Below are 14,362 nucleotides of genomic sequence, written 5' to 3' on the forward strand. Positions count from 1 at the left end.
CTTATTTTTTTCTTTTAAGTTAAGAAGGAATATAGTTTCTGCTTTATATTTAACAGCCCTGTTTTTTTAATAATCATTCCACAGATGAGATGAAAACACCATTGTTGAGACAGAACCCATAGTCCTAGCTCCTGTTCATGGAGTTGTTCATAGGCTCAACTAGGAAAAAACTGGTTAACAAGAAGTCCAGTTCATTTCAGAATAGTTTGGAACCTACCTTCTGCCAACCTCACTCCAGTACTGCCTCAGAGGCAGCGCTCCTCCTCCTTGTGTCCCACAGCAGTTAACCAGTATGTTAGCCAAGCTCCGCCAGTAAGAAAGGTTCTACTTATTGCTAAGACTGGACACCAGGCCACTGTCAGAAGGCCTGGAATAGTGCTGCTGTTTGAATTTTCTGGTAAGCAAAATGCAAAAGGAGAGAACAAGGACACTGACAGAACACAGCAACTAGAGCTCTCCTTCAAGGCCTTTCCAAAGTTCCTGGACAAGTACTGCATATCACAGTCCTCACATGAAAGCAGCTCCCCTATAGAGGGAGACCTACAGGTAACAAACCACTTTCTGAAGGGAAAGCATTTTCACAGGCGAACCAAGCTAAATGCCAGAGCAAGGAGAGAGAGGAACATCACAATCACCACATTACTAAATTCTGTAGTCTGTCTAAACTGACAAATATCAAATATCCTAGTTTCAGCATAGGATATGCTTGCAGAAGCAATTATGTCTCATCTGGGCCACAATCTCAGAGCAATTCTTATCATAACAGAGGTCTGGCATGTCATCAGTATGTACGCTTCAGGTACCTCTTCCATTTGAAAATGAGCGAAGTTGTACAGTCAACTCAAGTTTCATAATGAGGAAGTGCTTATCCATTCTGACTCAAAGTATTCCAGACAAGCTTTCTCTGTTCACAGGAACAGAATTTTATTTCACACTGCACGATTAATGAAGTGTATCACTGAATTGCAAGACCAAGAAGCTTTTTATTTCTGGGCAGGTTTTCACACAATAAGAGAAAATCCTATTGAGACCACAGCACATATATCAAGTGACATCCTTCGTAAGTACTATTAAAACACAAACTCTGCATTAGAGGAGTACAGGTCTGGCAACAGGACAAGAAGAGCTTAAAATTAAAAGCCATTTAAAAATAAAAGTAAATTTAATAATGGGGATTCACATCTAAATAAAATCTTCTGAATAAAGCTCATTTCACTGCTTATATTTGAGATCCTAGGCCGGAGTTAAAACCTCCCGATGCTAAACCAGAAGTGAACAAAACCCTGGCTAACTTCAAGGCCCAAAAAGAGATTCCAATGTGTAACTCCAGGTACAGCTAAGGTAAGATCTCAAAGGAAAGATTATAGGGTTCAGGTTCTGTAATTACTGACATTTGTTTACTTCTCCAGGATTTTCAGACAGGTTGTCTTTTTACATCACTGATGCTCAATTCAGATCAACACATCAACTGATAAACACTGCTACTGCTACAAGAGAAGAATACTACTTTGTAATAAACACATGTAGTTCCTTCATAATAAAAAGATTTTTCAGCTGTGTTTACTATACAAATTTAATCACACATACTAAGTTTTACAAACTAAGATACAAGCAGAATTAACTGATTTGTGAAGGACTTTGTTACAAAGCATTACTTTGTGACATTGAATTTTCGTTTCCTGCAACCCCTATTTCACTAGTCACACTTCAAACCAGAAAACACTGCCAACCAAAGGAGCCAGAAACCTTTATTCAACCAGTCTTCTCATCTCCCAGGTAATTATACTGTCCAATTAAGTTAAGAGCAGTTATCTTGTACCAGCTGGCATAATAAAAACAAAATCCCAGCAACTATGACCAAAGACTAGATCAAACCAGACGAGAACATCTAGGCCAACATGGATCAAGTATCATGGTACACCAAGCATTTAGCTGCTCTTCTACTGATGTACTGGAAAAAACAGAATTAAACGCCACCTGACTCATTTCTCCTAAAACAAGTGAATTTTACAATTTCTCTTTGGCTTGTAAAAATATTCCAGAAGATTTTACTACAAGATAGATATCTGTTGGGATGAAGGATATTTTTTTCTTCTGCAATCTTCAGAAGCACAAAAGGCAAGGAAAATAGTAATAGTGTAAGTTATCATCAGGTGATTACACAACTTCAGACAGTAATTTTATCTTGTCATGTATTCAGCCACTTACTGCATCTGCTCAGATGATCATAACTAGTCAAACAATATTACCATGCTTACTAAAAGTGAAATAAAATACAAACTACCATCTCAAATTCTGGAAGCGATGTCCAAGTCACATATGCATAATTCGACATCTGAAATCCAGACGTGATAACATGATCCAATGCACAGCCAAGCATCGCCTCAGCACAACCACTTATCCGTTCTATGCATTAAGAATTTTTAAAACTTGAAATCACTTTTGTAGTCTATTTTTGGCCCTTATTCTGTCCCAAACTATCAAATAAGTCTCCCAGTTCAACTTCTCCTATCTGACTATAGCTTCCTCCAACAGGCATCAGTAAGGTGACCGTTAACTAATTCAACCTGCTGACTCCTCCCTGCTTTGCTCCAACAGCCAAAAACTTTGAGACAACTTCCAAATGCTGAACATAAGTGTTCACACTCAGGAAAATGGAAACACATGAAATTTTTAAGTGCAAACAAAAGATAACTTCAAGGTTCTCCCTCAGTTTCTCAAAAAGGCACGATTCTGTTTGAGCCTTCAGTTTTTTTCTTAGAAGCCTGTAAGGCTGCTTCTAACAGCACGTAAGTGAAACCTTTTCCAAAAGCTAGGCTACATCTGTTTTAAAGTGGAGGTGAGGAAAATAATCACAAACATTGAAATTTCCCTCTTCAAAGATGTGTTTTACTGACATTTACTATTACATTCCCATCAATAAACTGGCAGTGAAACTTCTGATCACATATTCACAATGTTAAAAACAGCTCATGGCAGAACATGGAAATCCAATTAATGAGTTCTGAGAACAGTATTTCATAAAGACCAAGTATAAAATGGTGACAAGTTTTGAAAGTAGTTCAACTTAGTGTTCCGAAATCTGTTTCATGACTTGACAGAAAGCTTTGAACATGCATTAATCCTACACCAGAGGATTACTCTAACAAACCTCTTGCTGTTTAACACATACTGCAACATATAAAGGAGGAAAGAAAAACAATCACAGAATATCCTGAATTGGAAGGGACCCACAAGAATTTGAGTCCAGCTCCACAGAAAAAAACTAAAAAACTAATTAATCTGCCTGAGAAACACTGCCCTAACTCTTACTATTCTAAAATAATTATGATTAGTTAGAAGTTTAAATAAGTTTAATCAGCATATGCTACCATAGTCTACAAAAAAAATTAAGAGTACATTGGTGGAGCTGTGCACATAGTCCAGACAGGCTGAAGACTGCCCAGTACAGAGAATCCAAACTTCTACTTCAAAGGCAGAAGCCAGCCCTCTTCAGATTAAGTCTCACCTACAGATCAATGCATCACTGCAGCAGTGGTGTTTCGAAAAGCATCAGCTGATGTTTTTACTTTCGTATAACACTTACAGAATCCTAGCTGCCCACCATTCTAGTGAAACCACTACTGCGGAAGCGCAAGACATGGTGTGATACAGAAATGCACAGATAGCCTTACTTCGTGACAAAAAGCCTAATGAGAACTTTAGAATTACTTACATGTTACATGTTCTAAATCTCAACAAAAAACGTAAGAGGAAAAGACAAAATACAAGTGTAAGAGGTAAGCACAAAAATCTCTTCCTACCTTCACACTGGTTCCTCGGAAGAATCTTCCATCTTGTTTTTATCACATTTTCCAATATTTGCAGTCCATAATACTGAAATTGGAGAAGAGCAAAATGTGAGCGTGTTACTGTAGGACTAACTCCCTGTCAGGATTTTCATTCAATCAGACATTCACATGTAACATCTAAGGCTTCAAGAATATTAAACTAAAAAACTTATTTAATATGTCTATTCACCCGTTTATTCAGATTTCATGCATTTTTTTCCATTTTATTTTTGCTATACTAAATCCTGCTGTTTGATCATGCTCACACCAGGAGGAAAAAAAAAAAAAAAGAAAAAAGAAAAAATCTCTCTGGTAGACAATTTTGGCCATCTGGAAAGGAGGAAGTAGCAGCCAGATAAGAATTTGCATCATAATTGACTGTCCATATGTTCAAGTACTATCACAACCAGGCTCCTAAAATATTTAGTAGCTTGGACGGTTTCAAGTGTCCTATCATTCCTCTAAGAGCTGAAAAAAAAATAAATAAATAAAAAAATCATGTCTTATAACATGTTCTGATGCTGGCACTTTCTAAGGAAAGTATTTCCCAAATTTCACTGGTGTGTTACTTTAGGAACAGCAAGACAACCCACAGGTTTATTCAATTTCAATACCCACCCCAATATGGCAGCTATTTCTACTATTTAAAGATGAACTTTTGTGCTCAGTCAAAACATGCATAAGTTTTTATTTTATTTTACTTTTTATTTTATTTATTACCTTTCAGGAATTCCTTCCTAGGTTCTTTGCCGAAAATGTTATACGTGCAAAGGAACTGGTAAGGCCACTCCCTCTGCCCATTTGTCCCTACTGTCAACTCACAGTAACAGGGAGAAAAGTTTTGATGTGATCACGGAACATAAAACCCCATTAGCATGAATAGACAGCAGAGAAAAGGAGATGAGGAATTTTGCAATAGTTTTATCAGCATAAGATCAGAAGGAATACAATAAATCACATCAATACCTGAAAGGTAAACTCATGTTTATAAAGTTAAAAGTTTGGCTGAGAATAAGAGTTCTTCTTTAAAATGGTTAGTTGTTATATAAAGTAGGATCATTAACATTTCAACCAAAGGGATCACATAAACTTCAGTTTAATAGAAGAAAAAAACAAAAGAAACAATAGAGAACAAACCACAATGTAGGTTGTCCCAAACTACATTGTTTTATTAAAATCTTTGCTGTTTTCATCTTAACATAACCTACGTTTCCCACATGCTTCCCTCTGCGACCCAAAAACTCCCAGTAGAATCACATGCAGACCCTGGATTTGCAAACCAGTGTCGGCTTTCAGGATGTTGGGGTACAGAGAAAAAATTGAAATTACGGAAAATTGTCAAGTTTTTGTTTTTTTTTTTTTTTTCCAGTATTAGCAACAGAAGTTTATAAACTGCATATTAATCTTTAAGTTTACAAGTAATTAAACATAAAAGCTAAATTAAATCAAGGGAATGTTCATACAGAAAAATGTATGAAACTGTTTAAGAAAAATGTTTCACAGGCAGTGACTTCAGTCACTGACCTAGGTATATGCCATTTTGTACCTGATCTACACAAAAAAATACAAAACATTCAAAAATGCTTCTAACAACCTTGCGAGTATGACTACTTACAAGACAGGGTTAATCTTCCTGAAGCAGAAGCTACTTGTTTTATTTCTAGCTTGTACAGGCACACCTATTAAGAGGCTTTCCATGTAACAGTTAAGCAAAAACAGTATGTCTGCTTCCAAACATTTTCCACAAGTCAACTTAATTGGCTTTAAAATCAGAATGGCAAGTTTCATTTTACAAGAGTTAAGAAATTTTCTAGAAATCAAGGGCAGAACTCATCTTCAGTCTTTTTTCTTCCCTTAGAATTTCATTCAAGTACTGGAAATGTCTTTTTTTTTTAAATGAAAGCTGCCACATCTTTTCCCCATTATGCACTTAAGTACCCAATTTAAAATCACATACTTAAAAGCCATAAAGGTTCCTTCTCTACATTTCTACAGATTTCTGCACATGTGATTTGAGTTCTGCCTTCTGCCAGCCTCTTGTTCATCTCCTCTCACTTTTGATATTAGTATTATTCATTTCTAATATTTGTGAGGGAAATGAAATGGGATCAGTAATAAAATCACCATAAATGACCTCTACGCATGCATCCTTCTTGCCACATTGTGTTAGAAGCATGGTGTGTTGTTTTTTGTTGTTGTTGCTGTTTTAAATTGAAGTTACTTTTGATATAGTGATTGCAAAAATTTGTGTTATCTTCATACCAAGGAAGTACCAAAATGTCCAAAAAAAAAAGTCACTGATGTCAATTTTAAATTCTGCCATCTGAAGTAACAGAAGTATTTTTATTAAGTCAAACAATACACGTAAACACATTTAAACTCAGCATAAAACAGAAGCCTTTCCAATATGCATTTTCTTAGTTTACTCCTAATTGTTTAGTAGCAATTCACTGCCAAGTTATGAAGATGAGGGACAGGTAACAGCAAAGACTGAAAGAAACCCTATAAAATGATCCCTATGGTAGAAATTTCTATGATACCCTTATTACTTACTCTATGCACCAAATCCCCTCCCACCCACCTCCCAAGAAACAAAAACAATTGATGAACAGAATTCAGTTAAAGGGAATCAAAAGGGTAGACCTTGTGGAGGCCTGCCGTCAAAGCCTAGCTGTGTCAGTTGCACAGGAAGACACCCCTTTTCTTCCTATTACAAGCAATCAACATAATGGAACATTATGATTAATATCAGGTAGTGTTAACAGCTTTAATTAAAGAAAAAATATGATTGCATAAAAGCCAAATGTCATAGTGCATAAATTTAGCACCAAATAATTTGCAATTTATGTAAATGGAAGAATTCTTTACCTGTTGCTTTCTTTCTGTTCCTCAAATCATCTCATTTTTCACAAGACAAATTTGAGTTTTTAAAAATACTGTTGGTAAATCAACTTAAAAATTAGTAATGTCTGTCAGTATAATAAGCAAAGTTTACCAGGCAAGCAAACAGGCAAACACTGTTACTTAAAGGTCAGCACTTTGAGGAAGTTCTTTAAATTCTTTTTTCCTAAACTTTAAAGCAATGAAAAGTATTGAACTTTTTCATGAGTACCTCCTGAATTCAGAGACCATCCAATCACTGTCATTTTCTGTTCAAATACTGTGTATCAAGCAGAAAACCATGCCTATCAATTACTTAAAATAATAATCATCAACCTTAATACTGTGGAAACATTTCAATCAATTTTTCAGTTCAAACTGCAGAAGTCTTATTTTAAGGTAAAACCTGTAAAGGCATAGTCAACAACTGAATGCTATCCCTTTCTGACACTATCACAATGGATGGATTTACAGTAGTAGTACAAAGCAAGTTTGTTTTCTGTATTAGTAAGGACTAATCTCATACTACGAAGAGTTTGAGGTACTTAACTTTCATCAACTGCTCAAAACAGTGGTCTAATACAGTTTCTATTTTGTCTTCAATATACTTAGGGACAAATTATCTCCTCACTTACACGGACATGGCTCTCATTCACACCAAAGACAGCCAAGCACTTAACCAAGAACAGAATGTGGCTCTAAGACTTTGCATTACATGTATACACCAGTCTTTGAACTGGCATTATACTTATATATGTGCCTTGAAGAAAAAAAAAAAAAAAGAAAAAAAAAAACCTATTTCCAATTCAACTCTTCCTTATTTTCTTTCCCCTCCTTTTTTTTAAAAAAGGAGAAATACTCTTGTGAACATAAAAGGAGATTTAAATATTTTATCCACTTATAGTTTCTGTTTAAAGCCACCTTTGGGAAGAAGACAATGAAGACGTGGTTTGAATAAAGAGTCTATGGCTAAAAATGAGATACCTTCCTCAAAGTTCATGAGTGGAAGAAAGATGAAAACCAAATAAGTAAAAGTTTATTTGCTTACTTTGGTATTCATATTCTGAGAGAACTCCAAAATAGTATCAACTCTTGTCCATGCATCAGGATGTTCTTTTAAGTGAGTCAAGACTTCTTGAGCCATTCTTTGCTAAAAGCAAGTTTGGAAAGAAAAAAAAAAAAAAGTATTAGCATAGGATTATTTTAGGAAACATATAGTATAATCAAATATATTAACATCATGTCACCTTTAAATCATGTATTCAAGACTTAGTCAGAACAAAATGAGAAGCATTAAGTTCATAGATTTCCTTCTGCCAATTAAGATTTATTAACAATCAAATTCAAGAAATGCACTAAAGCAAGATGGTCACTGACTTACTCCCACTCTTCCATACTGAATGGTTAATCTAGACCAACACCAAACGTGAGAAATGCACACACACGAAGTGTACTAGGGATGGAATCTGGCTTCCATTCAAGAAATCTTCTTGATAAAATTTTATTCAAGGGCACCCCAGCTTTCTGTTCCATTTTATTTTGAAAAACCAAAGAGCAGAACCAGAAGTCACCATTTCCTCTACTTGAGAGGAATCTCCTGATATATCCATTACCTTACAAAAGCAGAAACTATTTATTGGGGGACAACAGGCCAGCTGGTCACACTAATCCTTTGTTTTTTCCTTGAGACTAACATTGCCAATTATTAAACTAGTTTCCCCAGCTCCAGTAACTTGCAAAACCTTCTCATCTGAGTCAGTTATGCATATAAACAGCTGAACTCATTTAAGATACCTTTCTCAGACATACACTTTCATGAACATCTTTTTAGGAAGCCTAATGTTAGCCATTTTCAAAGATGCAGTGTACTGACAAACCCTGCTGCAAACTGCACCACCTACAAGCATCAGACACTGCCTCCCAGCAATACAAACATCTTCCAAGTTACAAGAAACACATAATGTGAAAATTAACAGAACTTAACTCATTCTTTCAGAGCAGTGCAGATCCAATTCAATGGAATTAAAACAGTTACTGCTTTAACTTCCCCATTTACAACTTTACTACAGATACACAGATTTTTAGTTAGCTAAAAGAATATACCTGACCTTGTGGGGAAAAAAAAAAAAAAAAAAAGGAAATACCTACATTCCTTTCCCAACACAGAAACCCCATCATGACTCAGAATCAACGAGATGAAATAAAAATTCTGAGCTGAAACACTATAAAGCAAGGATGTATGAAGTACCTATGCAATACCAGCATCTCTACCTAAGACAACTCACTACAGTAGAGCATTTCCAGGTCCAGTACTGACTTGGAATTGCATGTCCTTGTAAGTGCCATATGCAGTAATACCACACATACATTCTTTACTTCAAAAGGCAGTACAACTATATTCACACAGTTCCACAGAGGTAAAACGTTCAGCAGTTTTGATGCAGTTCAGTTGTACTAAGAGAGAAAGAATCACTTACTTCCAGACTCAACTTGAGCGCACTTTTATACTGAACCTTCTTAGTGCTTCTAATATTGGTGACATACCACAGAATCAAGCGTCAATACCAACAAGAAACATGATCAGTATCCTTCTCCCAGGTCCTATGAAGTACACTCCCTTACCCACTATTATCTAACATGACTGGACAGCAGCTCCTGTACAAGCAGTAATGCTTAACCAGATTGAAGGCTCACCGTTTTGTTGCCACAGAAGGAAAAATCAGCAAGCAAATAACCTGGCACATGACAGTCTAACAAACCAACGGAATTTAACCGTCTGTGATGAGTATGACAGTTTTGAGCTGTCTCAAAACTTCTTACTCATGCGTTGGGGCCTTTTCTTCTCAGAAAACACACACAAAAAGCTGAGGAAAAAAATCTCCAAGTCAAGGACAGAATAGAGCTTTTATTTGCCTATGACACATCTGCAGATAATTTTGCAAGCAGTAATAAGAATTAAGCAGGAGACAGGAGATATTCAAAGATGATAATTAAGGTGAAGAAGACCAATACATTTGAAAGCAAGTTCAGCATGGGCTATCCAGACCACATCATAAGCTTTTTCACATTCCAGAAATACCGTTTATAATACCTTAACGCTTAGTATCCCTCAAATTTTATTATTCTTGTCTCCTTTCATGTCATGTTCAGAGCTGTCAGACTCTACAATAAAGTGCTTTTCCCTGCAGGAACTTTCAAACTTGTCTTGGAAAAGAAGTAAAAACTCACAGATATTCACTGAAAAATGCCTGGGTCTCTGGTAAAGTACTGAAATAGCAAACCAATTAAACATGAAAGTATAACATATTAGTACACCTATTTGTAAGTTTATATCATAATTCACTTTTGCCAATTAACAGCTTCTTTGTGAAGTAGGGCAGTGAACTGGCCTACGACTAGATAAGACTAAGTGTTCAGCATTAAGAGTGAAGTCTAATTGAATGCTTATACAGTAATGTAATACTTACACAGAACTTGCTTAGTATCCATACCTAAGTTTTTTGAAATTCATAGCTTGCAACCTAAGGCTTTCAGCAAGTTAGACAAAGACATCCAATTCCACTCAGAGGATAAGAAAGTTTCATCCTTCAGCAGAAGGAGATACTAGCAAGTTAACAAGAAGTGCATCCCTGCCAGCATATAGAGGAAGGTTCCAATAAGGAAGAAGGCCCCAGTTCTAAACGTTACTGTTGGTCTGAACCTACGTGTGATGTTTGATCCTATGATACACCACCAGTATTAGAACCAGTAAGAAGGTCCGGTACAAAACTTAAAAGAATTTGACCCAAACTCTGACGCAGAAATGCTACAGTTGAAATGAGTGGAAAGAACTGTGTGCTGGAATCCAGAAAGGGCATCATCTCCCTCCATGATGGGACTGCTAACTGCAAGTGGATAGTCTCTGGTAGTATGAGTGGGACCCCTATGAAAGATGAAGCAAGGGGCTCATTTAAGTGACACAACTTCTCCCAATGTAAGAACAATGGAAATTAGACCACCATATTTAGAGTTAATCCTTTAGTCTTAAAATACTACAAGCACCACCTGTATAGCAAACAAACATGCCGCTTACAGAACAAGTACTCAAAAGTCTCTACTACTGAAGGCAAAAGCTAGAAGTAGCTTTCTGCGACATGGTAATTTAAAAAGCTACAGCTTTTTTATTTTTACTTGGGATTTAGGAACCTGAAATTGCAAGTGTCTCAAAAAAATAATCACGGGATTTTAGAGCCCATTGGAATTTACATTAATAAGCCATACACAAGCTTTTAATTAGAAATACACAAACTAAATACAAGCAAGTATATTTTTGTTTATTCTAATAGTTGGAAGGAGAGAAAAGAAAAACATCAGCTACTCATCTCAATTTATTTTTATTGTAGCACAATAATACATTAGTAATAGTTGCTTGACACTGAAACTCTCAGTTTCTTAAGCATGGACAATTAAAACTTGCCATAAAAGAAACTATGCTAACACCCTTGTAACAATACTTGCTTTCAACATTGAGTCTTTTTTCCCCCCACAGTTCAAGAAATCAATAAAAGCAACAAAATATGAGATTCAGTTTCAACACAGTATGTTTGCATACACTCTCCTTCTCCGACTTCACACTTCCTACTAAGGCCAGAGAATAGTGTGAGAAGAATCTATGGAGGGGAAAAAAAAAAAAAAAACACCAAAAAACACAGTAACAGGGGAAAAAAAAAATAGATAAGGGCAAAATCTTCTCTTAATACCTCTAATACGCTTTTTAGTAAGTATAAATACCCAAACACTAAAAATATTTCTCTTTCAATACAGTCCTTCAGTGAGGCCAATACTGAGGCTCCGACTTTATAGTCCCATCCAGAATAATAACAGGCAATTCAGACTTTCCTGAAACATTAAGGTACAGAGGGTGAGCTGCGAGCAAAAACGCTCATGCTAAGCTGCACTTGCTCATCTCTTATAACAGCAAAAGGCATGCTAGGAACAGAAACACGATGAACTAATACTTCAACATTAATTGCACCAGGACTACTTTAAACACAGGCATATGATATTCTTGCCACCAGCACAGAAAATCCATAAAGAGTAATATTTTTATTCCAGTAAATTAATTTTGCTCAACTGATTTGCTGCTAGTATTGAACATATCCATAAACATAGGTTCCAAGTTCACATTACCTGTGCACCTTCTCCATGGTACAAGCAGTTCACCACATTGTCCAGAAGATTGATATCCAGTTTCTGATTAAAATCCAGCAGCTGACGAGCTGCATGGTCCGCTAACATTGTCATAATTGCTGGCATAGATTACTGGAAAAAAAAATATTTTTTTGATCAATAAAATTATTGTCAGATTTAATCACATAAAATGCTGCCATCAAAGCATCATTTAAGTGAGACAAACCTAGCAGCACTGAATGGCACAACATTCCTACCATTGCTAAGCAAGCACCAGGACAAACCTGTACTTAAAATTCATATAATACTACCTTAACCTAATTCTCAGGGCGCTCAGCAGGTACAACGCATAATGGCAGTTTAACTAACCAGTGAGCTATATAACCAAGCAAGCTAAGCAACTTTTTATTAAGTAAGCAGCAGCCCCTACTACAAGTATTCAGCCTCTGAATATGTGTAAATGAGTAAGTTTGATAGTACATACTTCTCGCATCATTACAATCAAAACGCACCCTAGTGATCTCAGGAGAATTTTAAGCTCTCAAGAAAAACGAGCACATTTGCAAATCCAGTTCTGAAAGCTTTTCAACGAACAGTTACAGAAGTGGAGCATCACCTACATACTTGGTAAAAGTTAAAGAGATCATTTTTCATATACTTGGGAAAACAGCTCACAAACTATCTAAATAGAAGCAAGAAATTATGACTGAAATTAAGAAAGCTGTCTGCTTGAAGGCATTTAACATAAAGTGACAGCAAATTAAGCATACCACTTTAGAGCACCTAGTGGAATTCTACTGAAAATCCTGCTGCAGTTTTCAGGCCCTTAACACCCCCAACACAAGTACCAACTTCTCATCCCAGGCCTAGCAGCCCTGCATTATGAAAAGACAGTCAGGGCTATACACAATCGTGCATGCACACCAGCTTACTAGCTGGTGACTGGTAGAAAATGAAGGTGCTCACAAACAGTAAGCAAGCAAGCCAAAGCCACAAAGCTGTGCATCAGAAGTTATACACCACTCTGGCCTTTTCACATCACCACGCAGCAGCTGACCAACTGCACTGCTCTCCTCCCACAGTCACCAACAAACATAGCACTTTTTTCTACCCTCTTCCCTATATCAGCTCTCTCCCATTCACCCTCATTTTCAGTCTTCCATAGAACTACAAATTTTCTACTGAACTTGAGAAATATCCTCAAGTCTGGAGAACTGCAAGGTTACTCAAGAAGTTACATTTGATCCTGCAGCACATACAAATAGATACCATCTGAAACTCTTCTAGAAACAACCATGACATGCACAAAACTCAGCAGAAATCAAGACTCAGAACAACCCATGCTTTAGAGTAAAGTGGAAGTCAGTTCTGCTCTTACTAAATAGGTTTACGTGTGAATAAGAATGAATGTTATCCCTTACTTAAATCTCATGCTTAAAAATAAAGAGCAAGAAAAACCTGTGACTCAACTCAGGTAACCCCTAAGTGAAAGTCTCACAGTAACACGCACATTGGAAAAATCTTCTGTTTACTATATACATTTCCAGGTATTATCAAACGGTTTTGTTCTGATACAGACATGCAACAAAGTAAAAAAAAAAAAAGTTTTTGCTGTATTTTGCATTAAAAGAAGTCATGTAAATAGTACTACTGCACTACCATAGTAATTTTTAAGGGCTAGCATCATCATCCTATCGACCTTTTTACACCAAAAAAACCCCAAGAACATAAGGAAATAAAAATCAAGCAGGAACCAAAATTAATTGAACACTACATCTTCACCCAGCTCCAAAAGTTTCCAGAACTGTTAAGTATGGAAGCAAGCAGAGCAGCAGCAAAAGCTGATTTCCTTTTTCTAACTCATAAGGGTACTTAAAAATTTCACTTGGCAGAGTGGCAACAAGCAGCACTGGGAAGAAATCTAGCCCATTAACAGGCAATGCAGCTCAGGACATTAATACTGCTGCTAGACACACATGCTTCCTCAACCTCCGCAACTGCCCTCATGGCTGTGGCATGAGCAGGTGAAGCAGCTTTTGAACTACAAGACCATTTTACATTGGTGGTTCCTTGGACAGAGTCACACATTGTAGGTAAGGGCCTTTTTCAGCGGTTTTTACACAATTCCAAATGCTGTGAAGCACTGTGACAGTTTTCAGGTAACAGGAGATAGATTTGCAGAAGGTTTCTGCCTACATAGCAGGACCACTCCACAAGGCTAATACTAAGATAAGAACCAGTTACAACTAGTCCTTGGTACAGCTACCAGCAAAGTATCCCACAAAGGAACTTTCCTTCCCAAATAAGGTTAAAAAAAGACTACAGAGTTCAACTAAAGGACATATTAAGATTACTACCAGGGTTCCTGAAAGACCCCCCAGGACCTCTATCATCACAAAGGACTGGTGTATGAGCAAGGAGGTGGAATCATATGTTGATGATTTTGGAAAAAGTACTGCATACAGATGAGTTCTCTGGGAAAA

The 14,362-nt window shown here is 36.6% G+C and overlaps 1 protein-coding gene across 2 annotated transcripts in view; it reads right to left on the bottom strand.

Moving 5' to 3' along the window:
- The window catches only part of XPO1 (exportin 1), a 37,560-nt gene that overhangs the window by 21,445 nt on the left and 1,753 nt on the right, over positions 1-14,362 (bottom strand). For both annotated transcript variants that reach the window (XM_048936631.1, XM_048936632.1), the window contains exons 2-4: positions 11,880-12,011; positions 7,759-7,860; positions 3,804-3,876 (exon numbers count right to left, since the gene is read on the bottom strand). In XM_048936631.1, the coding sequence (XP_048792588.1) occupies positions 3,804-3,876; positions 7,759-7,860; positions 11,880-12,005 (301 nt within the window). In that variant the 5' untranslated portion in view covers positions 12,006-12,011. The remainder of the gene's footprint in view (positions 1-3,803; positions 3,877-7,758; positions 7,861-11,879; positions 12,012-14,362) is intronic.

The sequence above is a fragment of the Lagopus muta genome, chromosome 2 (assembly GCF_023343835.1).
Source record: "Lagopus muta isolate bLagMut1 chromosome 2, bLagMut1 primary, whole genome shotgun sequence".
In the NCBI taxonomy this organism is placed as follows: domain Eukaryota; kingdom Metazoa; phylum Chordata; class Aves; order Galliformes; family Phasianidae; genus Lagopus; species Lagopus muta.